The sequence below is a fragment of the Branchiostoma belcheri genome, unplaced genomic scaffold (assembly GCF_001625305.1).
Source record: "Branchiostoma belcheri isolate BF01 breed outbred unplaced genomic scaffold, Haploidv18h27 scaffold25, whole genome shotgun sequence".
Classification (NCBI taxonomy): Eukaryota; Metazoa; Chordata; class Leptocardii; order Amphioxiformes; family Branchiostomatidae; genus Branchiostoma; species Branchiostoma belcheri.
The window spans coordinates 856,063-870,299 of record NW_017803854.1 but is presented as its reverse complement, the minus strand read 5'-3'; the positions used below and the strand labels follow the sequence as shown (position 1 = coordinate 870,299).

General features: G+C 44.2%; 1 protein-coding gene across 1 annotated transcript in view; it reads right to left on the bottom strand.

The window, feature by feature from the left end:
- Positions 1 to 14,237, bottom strand: part of LOC109471362 — a 35,088-nt gene that overhangs the window by 13,161 nt on the left and 7,690 nt on the right. The window contains exons 7-10 of the mRNA XM_019770651.1: positions 12,823 to 13,171; positions 12,497 to 12,542; positions 11,233 to 11,397; positions 8,773 to 9,009 (exon numbers count right to left, since the gene is read on the bottom strand). Coding sequence (XP_019626210.1) covers positions 8,773 to 9,009; positions 11,233 to 11,397; positions 12,497 to 12,542; positions 12,823 to 13,171 — 797 coding nt within the window. The remainder of the gene's footprint in view (positions 1 to 8,772; positions 9,010 to 11,232; positions 11,398 to 12,496; positions 12,543 to 12,822; positions 13,172 to 14,237) is intronic.

Sequence of the window (14,237 nt, the reverse complement as noted above, 5' to 3'; positions counted from 1 at the left end):
GCCACCAACACAGGGGACAGACAATACTCATTTTCACCTGAGCAAAGTGAGGAAAGTCGTGTAAAGTACCTTACCCACGGGCACAAGATCGTCGGCATGTCAAGACTCGAACCCGGGACCTCTTGGTTCCGAGTCGCGAGCACTCCACCGCTACGCCACGCGACCTTGAATCATGATTTTCTCCTACGTCGTCTTGTTTTGTTTTGTTTATTAATTTGCTTCGTTGCAAAGTGTAGATATCTTTTTGTGTAGGGAGAACATTTATAATCTTCCTCTTGATTTGGTTCTAATACGTTGGATGCGTCATTATTTGGGCGGGTATCAACCGATGCTTTCCCAAGACATGGTGATGAATAGAGAAATGATTTCATTTTCTTCCTGTTCTTATCGTTAAAACAAAACCATGTATTTTATTATCTACGAGACAACAATAAATAAACATTTTTCATGTTTCACTTGTCTTGATGTGATTATAATACGTTGAATTCGTCTGTATCTGGGCGTGTTTCAACTGAGGTTTTTCCCAAGACCTGCTGATGAGCTAAGAAATTATTTCATTTTCTTTCTGTTCTTCGCTGTAAAACAAAACCATGTATTTATTGTCTACGGAGACAACATTGAATTCTCGTATCGAGGCGTGGCTCAACCGATGTTTTCCCAAGACCTGGTGATGAATTGAGAAATGATTTCATCTTTGCGGTCAATTAAACACGTTGCCGAGGCTACTTTTGATCTCTTAAAGACCACGTCTCAACCGGGTGCATCATGAAATGAATGACGCATGTCCTTAAAGCAAACCCCGGGGGATTTTTCTCTAACAAAACATCTCAGACACTTCGTTATTCGCGAATTAGCTGTTACCAAGAGGATGGTGCAAAGCAAACAAGACGGGCGCAGGCGTTTTTTTTCTTTCTTTCTTTTTTTTTTTTGTGGGCTGCCAAGTTGAACTTAATTCTTCATTTAGGTTTGGTCTCTGTTTTGTCCGACTAAGTAGAGGGGGAATTAATTTGTATCAAATTCACTTTGCCTCATTAGTTTCCTTTGTTCTTGGTCTTTTGTTCTTTATGATGCTGTTATCTTTCCGACGATAGCTTTAGAATCTCATTTTTGTCGTAAAAGATGTGTTCAAACTGTGAACTCGAAAGGTCGCATTTCCAGACATACGTCTCCGTTGTGTAACAAAGTTTTACCTGGGACGTACCCAGGACAATAGATTTTTCATCTTCCTACCGCTACGTTGGTGAAGGTTAGACATCCAGGTAATAAGACACGCCAAAAGCAGTTACTCAAGCAACTGGATATGATTTTGGAAAGGGTCAGTGACTCTAGAGAACCTGTGCAGACAGGCAGGTTTATAAGCAAAATTTATTTGTGTATCAATCAATAGTTCTTGCTTATAAACCTGCCTTTCTGCACAAGTTCTCTAGTGTCACTGACAAAAGGTAGGGGATACAACCTGAAACGTCTGACTGTTTATATCCAGTTGCTTGAGGAACTGTTTTAGGAGTACCTACGTTACATTTGAAAACATTCGTGGCCTTTTAGAAGGCGAATTTCACGCGCCAGGTTTTATATACAAACTTTCGTTGTTTGGCTTTTTTGTGTGGCTATTTCCTTGTTGTTCCCTTTCACCATAAACATTGATTCTTGTTCTTGAAAGAACTGCAAAACTAGGTTAACATTGTTGCCTTTTCGGTACAGAAATAAAGGAAACTCAAAGTTGCGAATGTATTCCACACTGGTAGCGAGTATCGTTGTTGCAAAAACAACCACCAATCGATTTTCCCAAAGTTTTCGGCTGTATTCCAACTGTTAAGATTTTAGAGTATTTTCTTTTCTCGTGCCTATACTCTTGTTGAAACGTTGCACAACAGAATTCCGCCTTCTTTACTGTAAACTCCTCTGTTCAACCAAGTTCAACATTCTCCGAAAACCTTCGTGTCTGCGAGGAGGTTTAAAAATCCTCCGTGTCTGGAAGATGTGACAAACAGATAAGACTGTGGTGGGGTCGTGTGGCGTAGTGGTAGCGTCTTCGGCTCAGTACCAAGAGGTCCCGGGCTCGAATCCTACCCATGTTACCGATCTTGTGTACTTTACACGATTTTCTTCATTTCACTCAGGTGTAAATGAGTACCTAGCTTCGGTTGGGGACGTCCCTCGGATAGGACGGAGGTCCCGTGTTTGGGGAGAGCCACGTCCCACCGCACTTATCCAAAAGACACCTTCCCGGTGTGAGTGGTTCAAACCTTACAGTCCGGTCTTATGCAGCTTGTACTGTACATGTACACAAAACTGGTGTTTTACGCCTAAAGGCGGTTGGTTTACTGGTTATGCGAAACAAACAAAGACTAGACAGCAAACAGTTTCTCTGTAAATAACGCTCTTCTGAGTTGAGCTGAGACACAGTATTTCGATGCCTTTCGATACATGCGTCCAGATCTAACTTCTGTAATACCAAGGAAGTTGAAAATCACGATTTTAATCTCCTTGGTGATACAGAGCGGATAAAATGAGCAAACAGTATAGTTACCACTTTTCAGCCCATTAATTAACCCCCTCTAGCGGAAGTTTATTCAATTACAGATTCAATGCGTCACCCACAATGAGTGACAATGCTACCAACTACGTCTGCAACGTCTCTATAGAGACCATACGAAGGTCCGCCGCCACAAGGGAGCTATATACTAGTAGTGTATGTCCCTCAGGGGACCTATATAAAGTCCCAATGTCGTAAATGTGTAGAAAATTAGATTATGTCCTGGGTTCTGTTTTGGTGTGCAACCCGATCTTCTTACACGCAACAAAATACTACAGGACCTAGCCTCCACAGCATGGCCTCCATAGCATGCCAAAAACTGGGGGTTTGGGGGGTCTTCATGGTCTTTGGGAGCTTTTATGTGCTATTTTCTGATTGCATATAGACAACATGGCCGGCCTGGTTGAATTACCCCCGTTTTTTTTAGAACTGGGCTAATCAGAAAACAGCCGAAGACCACCAAACCCCCAGTTCTATAAGCCTGCTACAGAGGCCAACCATGAGCGACCTTGAGCATGCTGGCACACACTGTGGAGCAAATCTTGACAAAAAAAACGTATAAAAAGGCCAATACACCTAGGTAAAGCCTACCATACACCTTGAATAATTCAACCCCCGTTTCCTCGCTCTAGTTAGCCATAAAGATCTTCAGTGGACTGTGTAGGAAGGCAGCAGGATGCTTGGCGAGGAACCGTATTGTACTGGAGCCGTATTGTACTGTACTCAAGACAGTATAATTAGCCAGAGAAGGTCCATTAGCCAGAGAAGGTCGGCCACCGACGGGTGGGGGTAGCGACAAAAAAAAAACCGGCCATATATAAAAAGCTAACGATCATTCATTGCCCCACAACCTCTGCTTGGAAAGTTCTGGAGCCCAGTTACACACATTGTACGGTGTACCGACGATATTTTTTCTACGTAGGCTGAAGGTCTCTAGCCCTCGTCAAAAAACACTCGATGTACCTGAGGGTTGGGGCTAGAGGGTTTCGCTTGCAGTAGTTTAATTTTCAAACCGTTTCACCCGTGTTTTTCTTCTCAAATCTACACCACACCGCACGGTACGGTCGTCGAGGAAAACCCTCCATCGTATGTGCATTGCACGATCCATGTCACTAGCTATAGGTTACGTCGATGAAGGTTAGACATACAGGTAATGAGATACACACGGGAATTGTTTGTTACTCAAGCAGGATGAATTTTGAAAAACTGTCAGACGTTTCTAGTAGCACTTATTAGACCTATCGGCCATCAGTGGCCCCATTTCCTTGCTCCGTATACAGTTAAGTAAGGGCAGACATTGTCTTATCCCGGTCGGAGGGATACAATTACGTGTACGTCCTCCCCCAGAGCACCAAAGCGCTTGCCATGAGTCCATGACAGTCACAAAAACGCGGTCAGGTAGACAAGATCAAAATACCGACTTTGCGAACCAGTAGCGAGATTGGCAACTAACAGAACACTGCGTTCTACTAGTACTATGATGTGTGACGAACGAAAACATGTCTACCTGCAATAATTGTTAGGCGCAACGTTAGCACCTAGCTCTGCGGTAACTTTCTGGGTCGGTTAATCCATAAAAGAAGGTCAGGGGCGGGGGTATATTATTTCAGCTGGTAAAAATACATGATACTGGCTTATGTTCTGTCTGCTTTGGAGGTGCGTCCGCCGTATACCGGTTTAGACTTCGTCTATTTAGACCGCGGAATGGAAGACTTCGCAGTGTCTGGTCATGCTACGCTCTCCGTATTTTGCATGCAAGAAGCTCTCTTTACTCGTCAGCGCCGCTGAATAGGTCGGCGTTTCTCAAATTGTTTTTGGTCCACAGGATTTTACTGTCCCCGCAACAAATGGCTACAAAAGTGGCAGTATATATAGTACCAGAAAACTGCTACATTTGTTGGCTACAAAGATCTCACCTGTGGCGAAGGCAGTCCCAGTCAGGGCTAGCACCAGAAGGCACGTCCAGAAGGGTCTCCGTACACCGCACATAGCTGTCATTGGCATATCATTTTAGAGGCAGCCGTGTATGAAGAAAAAAATCCTCAAGGGCGACGAAATGTCCAACAGGAGCAACAATCCTAGATCCAAAGTCCCGGTGTAGTCTAGCGAAGACTGGTGTCCGGTACGCTGTGTTCTCTCTGTCCGTCTGTCGGGTCTATTTCGTTCGCGCTGCGCCCTAGCCTCCGACCGTCCGCTCCGAGAATGACAACACTTCGACTGATTCTCCGCGGCTACCTCGCGTGAGAGAGGCTTTTGTACCTGCGGCCGGCAGTACGGGGGCAGGAGAGGTGTGGTCTAAACCCGGCGGCGCGGCGCGCAGTTGGTCAAGTTTCGCGCCTCATTGTTTCCGTTCAACAAGGTGGAAATCCTAACCGCGGTTTCAAGGGTTGTTTGGAACGTAAACAAACGGCGAGGATAAAAAAAGGTGGGAGGGGGCAGTACATGGGTTGGGATCTTGTCGGCAGGTTCATCTGAGGTCAGTTTACGGCATTTTCCGAGAAGGTACATGTATAGCCTCCACCAGGCCTTTCACACCGCGAATACGGATCGTAGAATTCGGCAAAAAATTGGCCAAGGGAGTCCGGCCGCGGAAAGGTAATTTCTTCCCCTCTGAAGCGGCCATTCAAACCTACCAGGCGGCCAAACTCTCGTGGCAAATATTCTCCAATATATTAAGCCAGCGTAGTTAGTCTGGTAGAGACTAGTATATTACGTGGTAGTAAATAATTCGTACAAAAGAACGACACAGATAAAGACCCACTGTCGTCTATAGCCCCTAGGCCTAGACACATTTACAATGCTTTATATAGCCTGTCTGCCCGAACAAGAAGCAACCACTATTGAGTGTACACATCTTGTCTTCATCCATGTTTGACTTTTGCTCATTTTTTGTTATTCTTTCCCACGTCTTTTGATAAAGTGACGCCAGTTATCAATTATTCAAAATGATAGCTTATTGATACCTGAGCAAACCACTAACGGGATTTAAGTGGATCAGAGATATGTTACTACGCGCTATCATATGTCATGTTACTGTTATGTTACCCTATGTACTTACCCTGTGCAATGTTATGTTACACCACCCTACTTTATTGTACAGCTTTTGAAGTTCTTCTAAACGCTCAAAGCCCCACTCCCATTCGAAGGCCATCACTCAGCGACCAGTATTGGATTTGTTTGACCCTGAATTTTTACAATTGGAATACGATACACAATATTTAATATAGTATTTAAAAGATGACAAAAGACACACAAAAAAAGTGAAAAATCTTTCTTTGTGTATAAAATTCGTTGAGCGATCTGTGAAATGTTTGCGGTAGCAGCTAGCCTCCATAGCATGCCAAAAACTGGGGGTTGGGGGGTCTTCAGGGTCTTTGGGAGCTTTTATATGCTATTTTCTGATTACATATAGACAACATAGCCGGCCTGGTTGAATTACCCCCCTTAGAACTGGGCTAATCAGAAAACAGCCGAAGACCACCAAATCCCCAGTTCTATGAGCCTGCTACGGAGGCTAGGTAGGTAGCAGCCTGTAGTGTACAGGGGGCGTAACGAAGTTCAGTACGTGCAACAGAACAAACGTGTACGTGTGGTGAGTCAGCATAGGTGTCGGGTAACACAGGTAGCTGGTTGGTCAAAGGAATCGGCGCAACGCTTGACACAACACGGACAAATGCAGAACAAGCAGTGACGTTCGCAAAAGAAACTTTAGTGGTCGTACAACCATTGTGTTTTCAAACGCGCGTACAAGCTTGACGCAAGTGCAAGGTTTGCGTCACTAGTCTACAGGGTCGCACACGGTTCGTACAATCTTTTACGACGGACATAAGAAGGGAACCGGAAGTATAAATGTACCCTTACTCGACTCATAGTGTAGGCGTCCCTTTCTTAGCCACATCCTTGACACTTAAGACTTTAAGACGGGGGTTTAAGGTGAGACATGTTTTTCTTCGTTAGTCATGGTGAGCGTACTCATTGTGGCGTCATTCATTACGTATCAATTGAATCATAATGTATAAAAATTTGCCTCCGGTGGTTCGGCTGTTTTCTGATTAGCCCAGTTCTAACGGGGGTACCGGTAATTCAACCAGGCCGGCTATGTTGTCTATATGCAATCAGAAAATAGCACATAAAAGCTCCCAAAGACACTGAAGACCCCCAAACCCCGAGTTTTTGGCATGCTATGGAGGCTACGAGTTTACCCTATCTAAATCATGTCTGTTGTTTGTTATAATTAATGCAACACATACGCGGTCTCAACGCTTCCAATTGCCCATAGAACCGGACCCTTTCTGTATTCTACTTAATCCTGTGGCGAAGGTGACGAAAGATATAGTCGGGATGTTTTTTTCGCTTCTACCGGCAAAACACAAAGAATACGAGGGACCTACTGTGTGTTTGTCAGAAGAAAACTCAGTTTAAACATTGACAAAATGTGTGCAGGCGATTCCCGAGAGATTGTTATACGGATTCCTTAGACACATAAAGCCTTGATTTGCTTCAAACAAAATATATAAACCTTTAGTAGTGTAACAACGAGGTATAGGCGTTACTAACCGACCCAGTCTGGACCTTTTGGCCTGGTGGTTATGCAGATTGTGAAGTTCCCCTTTCTACGGTATTACAGTAGGAAGTGACCTCTAGTGCACTACAAGAACACAAAAGACAAACAACCATTGCGCAGGTGAATAACACTCGGTAGTAAATGATTTACCAGTCGCGTATTACTCACAACAGGCACTTCAACGTCTAAAACTCAGCGGTTGACTGAGAGTTTTATCTGAGTATCTAAGTCAAAATAAGCACTTCAGCGCACTTTAAAACCTCAGGGGTTGGCTAAGAGGTCCTTTTTTTAAAATCTGAGTATATAAGTCTTCCTTTTTTTTCTGTCATAGCTAGAACGATAAAAAATGTCTCATTCATAAATTTTGTAGTTCGTCGCTTAACCATAACCGTGTATTGCACATATATTCATTAAGGAAAGATGATATATTTACACTTTTGATATGTAAGAAAGATCTTTATTTCACATATATGTTAAAATCATACAGTTGCCAATTTACCCTGCACGTCATTAATATTTGTTATTGAAATTCATTACAAACAGCAATTATATAACTCATATGACCTCATAAGTACAAATATAGACATTCTCATGAACGTACAAACTGGTCATTTTAAACATACATATTAATCAGATATCATAATTCACAATCGGTTTATTGCAACAAATAAAAACAATCTTTAAAACATTGCACACTCATCTTGAAAACATTGCACGATCATCGTTTGTTACATGGGGTTAAAAAAACTGCAAAAATGTTATGTTTAGAAGTTTTAAACATGGAAATACTTTCCGCTTGAAGGCATCTGACTACTCTACTTCTTGCTACAGTTGATTTTAGATCTACATTATGAGTTGTAGTGATTTTGACGTGGAAAGATGTAAACCATGGTGTACTAAGGCTGGAGGGAGGCGGTGAGGACCATGGTCGCTAGAGTCACCGCCGTGACTGTGAACACGGACAGGGGCGTCAACAACGTGGCTGCAACGGATAGAAAAAAAAAACAGGTCACCATGATAATATCGAATTCGTACCCGTGGGCTAATAGACCGACCCTGATCGAACGCATCGAACCCCCTGTTCTATTTCAAACACCTCCGTGAAAATCAGCGCGGGAAATCTAAAAGCTCGAATTCGAAATGGAACATGTCGGGGGTTCCATGTGTTCGGATCGGTCTATAGAACATGTCAGGGGTTCCATGTGTTCGGATCGGTCTATAGAACATGTCAGGGGTTCCATGTGTTCGGATCGGTCTATAGAACATGTCGGGGGTTCGATGTGTTCGGATCGGTCTATAGAACATGTCAGGGGTTCGATGTGTTCGGATCGGTCTATAGAACATGTCGGGGGTTCGATGTGTTCGGATCGGTCTATAGAACATGTCAGGGGTTCGATGTGTTCGGCTCGGTCTATAGAACATGAGATTTCAGATATTATCGTGCATAATCTATTATCATTCCTCATTGTCAGGTGGGCATCAACAGTTATAGCCAAATGTGTTGTTGTCGGATTCTCAATACAGGGTCTTTGAAAAGTGCACAAGCCCAGATCGTAAACCCTTTCTTGAAATCCGAAATGCTTACTGCGAATTTTTCAATATGCGACGGTGTTGACTGATGTTATAGTATGAGGAGACAAAAAAGTCGAAGTGACAACGAAAGATGTCCTACCTGCAGAAATCGGCTTGTCGGTAGTACGTGACTCCTGGAAACGTGGTGTGCGTTTGGTGGGAGGCTTCCTGGGTGTGCTTTTGGTGGTTGTGTCTCCACCCGTCGCGGCTGCCATAGTGGAAGGTTTCATGGTTGTCGTCGGTCTGTCCGTCATCCCAAAAGCCCTGTTTCCGGTGATGACGTCACGCTGGCGGCCCTCCGCGAAGCAGTTGAACCGGAAGCGGGTGTTCTGGTAGTCTGGAAGGAGGGAAGATCAAATAGAATTTTTATCTACCTCCGTGTATGGTGGTATTGTTTTTATTCGGGTGTTATCTGTCTGTCTGTCTCTTCCTCTTTCTCTCTCTGTCTCTCTGCCTCGCTCTGTCTCTCTCTGCCTCTGTCTCTCACTGTCTTTCTGTTTAACGTGAAGATGGCATGCACTATGTACAGTACTATCTATACAATTTCAATGAATAATCTTTGTTCGTAGTGTAACTCTTACAGGCCTAGTCCCCTGTCCTTGGGACTGAAGTACTATCCAGTAGCGTGCGAGTGTGGGTGACAACAGCCTGGATTAGAACCCTCGGCCCAGGGGCACAGACATCGGACACTGTCCTCTGACTCGTTAATCAGGGGGATTATTGTTGAAATGGGTGGTGAACGGTTTGGGTCAGTGATGACACTTTGATACCGTCGGCTTAATGTGGCCCTGAACGAAGATTAACCTCGTTGCCCTGAAGAAGAGCTTTACCTGAAGTAAACGAATATTCTGTCTGTATCTGTATCGGTATAACCAGTATAACCGCCCTTCGGCGTACGTAACACACCAGCTTCGCAGGCACGCGGCGTGGTGGCAGCTGGTTACCACACACCGAACGACTTGTTACATCTAAACTTTGAACATCTAACTCTAAACATTGTTTAAAGCTATCTAGTGATAATGCCCCCTACCATACTTGGTGACAGCGAGCTCCACTCTGCGATAGTTGTAGGAAAGAATTAGTTTTTTAACACCTCAATCCTAGGTTGATAACTCCGGTTGATAACAGGCTTTGCCCGAGGGAAGCGAATAGGGAACACAAAGGCGGTAGTTCGGCTGTTCATTCATGTGGACCTGGACATAGAGAAGGCCAAGGGCGTTCTCTCGTATTGTGTCTGTTGCTAAGGCGGTCTTGACCAAGTGTTGTTAACAATCTGAGAAATCTCATTACGTATCTGGCGCCTGAAGTATATTGCCCATCAATGCATGTTAACAACTTTTTTTCTGTTCACAGTAAATGATTAGTCTAGGATTAGTCTAGGATCAGTCTAGGTACGCAGCTCCACTGCGTACCTAGACTGATCCTGCCTAAATTAGCCGGCTACGATTCACCTGAATTAAAAGGGTTTGCGTTTGCAGACTTACCCGTCTTTAATTGGGGTATAACAAAATCCAAAAAAAAAAAAGAGGGAAAACTAGACAGGAGGGACAAGAGTTAAGTTTTCTGAACTATCTTCTTTTGGGAGCGTAACTTTTCGACGTTACATAGACAAAGGAAAGAAGAAAGAACAAGAGTTCCACGATCTCATACCTTCGCCAAATGATGTTAACCCTTGCGGTTGAAGAATCATACAATTTTAATCATTGATTTTGAAAATAAGAGCCTCATTTGCATGGATTATATCAGTTGATCATATTTTCCACCCAATGACAACCTTATCTTCACAAAAAGGCTATTATAGCACTTTCTCATAAATTATGCAAATGAGGTCATGATTTGAATAAATTATGTTTATTGATGTTTGCCTTCACTTAACTTCCAAATGTGGCAAGTATGAAATTCCCAGAAGTTACAACTATGAAATTATAAAATATTCCCATTAATTATGCAAATTAGGTCTTCATTTACATAATCTATATCCTCAGATGTTTTTTTCGTTCTCTATTACATGTCACACGTGTTTCATAGTCCTATTATCGAACGAAGCAGATTAAATAGAATTTACTCATTAATTATGCAAATTAGCTCCTGATTTGCATAATTATCATTTGATTGTGTCAAGCATCACTTCAGCTACCTACATACCAAAAATCATGACAATCCGTCCACCGGTTCTTGAGTTATCATCCTTCAAAAATTTTTCACAAATGCTCCTGCAGTTCCAGAACAAGGCGCTAGGGGGGCCAAACTTATGTCACTTCTTCCCTACCTCAAGAGCTATCTACCAACCAAAATTCGTGACCCTGACATATCCAGATTGCGAGATATCAAAACCGGAAGTTCTGCTGCAGTACCAACAAAAGCCGCCAGGGGGCCCAAAATCTAATCATTTCTAGGTCTTATCAAGACCTACCCACCTACCAAGTTTCATGACAATGCATACTAAGCTTCTTGAGTTATGCTGTTCACAGACAGACAGACAGACGGACAAACGCTACTGAAAACATAACCTTCTTGGCGAAGGTAAAAAGGATGTGTCAAGTTACCCATGCGGACTTACCTGGATCGCAGCGCTTGACGAGCGTGTTTCCGCAGGGGAAGATTTCCCTGATGAGGCGATACAGGCCGGGGTCGTACTGCTGCAGCTCCGTCCGGTTGTTCACGTGGTTGTGGATCCCGTTGGGCCGTAGACTCTGTGCGTTCACGTCGAAATAACCCTGCACACCTGCAGAACGGCAAGACTCGAGTTATGCATTCTGTCTTTATAGCCGGTAAAACCGTTCCCTGGCTTAACACACTAGCATCGCAGGCACGCGGCGCGGCGGCAACTACCCATATATATTCATTGTTCAAATTAGGCAAAGTCCATAGTCATAACACAATACACATAGATCTAAAATACAATGAACATGTCTAGGATGAAAAAAAAACCAAGAGATGGTCTGCGGACTAAATGGCAGTATCGTCGCCAGAACTGACTTGTCGGGAAGGCATCGGGAATTACAGTGGCGTCGGGTGGTGTAGTGGATAGAGCAATCGACTATGAACCGGGAGACCCGGGTTCGATTCCGAGTCGTACCCGGTACATGTCTGAACATGCGCCCCGACGTTGTGCCCTTGGGAAAGGCACTTTACACGACTTTCCTCACTCCACCCAGGTGTGAATGGGTACCTAACTTCGGTTGGGGAAAGTCGTATTGAGGTCACCTTGTGGCGCCGAATGGCAGCCGCACAGACCCTTGCGACAAATATGTGTATCATGTGTATTATTTGATTGTTGTAATTGTTGTGATTTGTATTGATTATGTGATACCCTGCATCAATTCAGCCGTGTACAGGCTGCGACTGCACGGGTACTGTTTGGACAATAAAAACCATTTATTATTAAGGCATCGGAACTGAGGGTGGCGTTCCAGACAGGCGGCTTCGGTGACAAGGACAGAACATGCAGTTTGTCTTCTTGTCACAGAAGACACCGAACGACTTGAAACCACCGACAAGGATGTAAGACGACAGCATTGTCGGTAACAACACTGTCGAAGAAGGAGCCCACACATGTCGTAAAATATCACCATTCGATCTTTCGGTGGCCGCAAAAGACAGTATCAACTTGGCCAGGAAGTATCGATTGTAGCCTGGGTACCATCCGGATTTTCGCTCCGCAACGCTCGAAAATTTTTTTTCGACTTTTCCGGAGCGAAAATCCGGATGGTACCCAGGCTATATCGATAGACTCCTCTGACCAGTGGATACTGCCTTGCCGCCGTATGATCTCCTTGGAGATTATCCCTACTCTCCACAGCACTGGGCAGATCTTCACTCACCTTCGGCAAAGTACTCGTCGATGGTGTCGTCCGCGTACGTGTCTGGCTAATGGATACTGGCTGGCCAATTTGATACTGTCTTTTGTGGCCACCGAAAGATCTGATTGGAGATTTTTTTTCAATACTCCCTATCCTCCATAGCACTGGGCAGATCTTCACTTACCTTCGGCAAAGTACTCGTCGATAGTGTCGTCCGCGTACGCGTCTGGCTAATGGATACTGGCTGGCCAATTTGATACTGTCAAGTTTTGCGGCCACCGAAAGATCTGATTGGAGATTTTTCAATACTCCCTATCCTCCATAGCACTAGGCAGGTTTTTACTCACCTTCGGCAAAGTACTCGTCGATGGTGTCGTCAGCGTACGTGTTCTGCCACAGCCCGGCAAGACTCGAGTTAAGACGCGGTCGCATTCTATGTCTGTATCAGATTCTGTATCTATATAACCGTTATAATCGAGCCTCAGTGTAACAAACCAGCTTCTGTAGCTCTGCTCACCTTCGGCAAAGTACTCGTCGATGGTGTCGTCAGCGTACGTGTTCTGCCACAGCCCGGCGGCCTTGGCGCTGTTGTAGGCGGCCTGCAGACGTGACCGCCAGCCCGGGATCACCTGGCGAGCTCCCAGCAGGTCTATCCCGTGGGAGAACTCGTGTAGGAAGATGTCTTCACTCTTGTACCTGAGGGAAACCATTGTTTCTTAAGACATTGTACAATCATCTAGCCGAGAGTTGAAAGTTGATCTGTATTGGTATAGAAGTCATTATCCTCCCTCTACCAGGCTTCAGGAGGCGACTGGAAAGAGTAGAAACTTGCCAGTTAGACAGATTACATGCCAGGGGAGTTGGGTCCGATAGAGAGTACACCTGGGTGCGGGAAACTGTTCTCTTGGCGCGGTCTAGCTCCCCTGGCAAATCATCTGACTATTCGGCCAGTTTCTACTCCTTCCGGTCGCTTCCCGAAGCCTGGTAGAGGCTAGAAGTCATATCGTTCTGAACTAAGGTTGAACTGTAATTGTCAACACAAACAATGCAAATTTTCGACTGAACAACTTTGGTCTTTGTCAAGGAATGAGTAAGACCAAGAAGCAGTGGGTTGCTCAGTACTTGACAAAGACCGGAGTTGGCCAGTCGAAAGTCGAAAAAGAAAAATTTGTTCAACCTTGCTCGTTGCTTGAATCAGTACTATCATGTCTTCGTATGCTTCCATATGCTTCTATATGCTTCTTTAGTTGACTTTTTGGTACTTGAGAGTTCTCTATCCACTGCTAACGGCCAGACCGTTGGACCTTCACCTTGCTTTTACTTGACCAGATTCTATTCATCTGCATTTGTAACCATAACAAGTCCCCTGCAATCTACCCCTGCTAACTTCTCTTCTTACAGTTACCAGTCCAGCTAACTTGACGTTTCCTATGTTTTATGTCAAATAGTGCCCAAGATTAACATACCTGACTTTAATTGATTTGCTTTTTGGTGACGTCTCAGGGACGGAGGCAACATTGCACCTGCATTTGTAACCATAACAAGTCTCCTGAAATCTACCTCTGCTAACGTCTCTTCTTACAGATAAGTAACTTTACGTTTCCTATGTTTTACGTCAAATATTACCCAAGATAAAACATAGTTGACTTTAATTGGTTTGCTTTTTTTGGCGACGCCTCAGGGACGGAGGCAATTGGATCTGTTCTTTCACTCACTCTTGTACATGTCATGACTTATGTTTCCTTCATAGCCATGTAGCCAA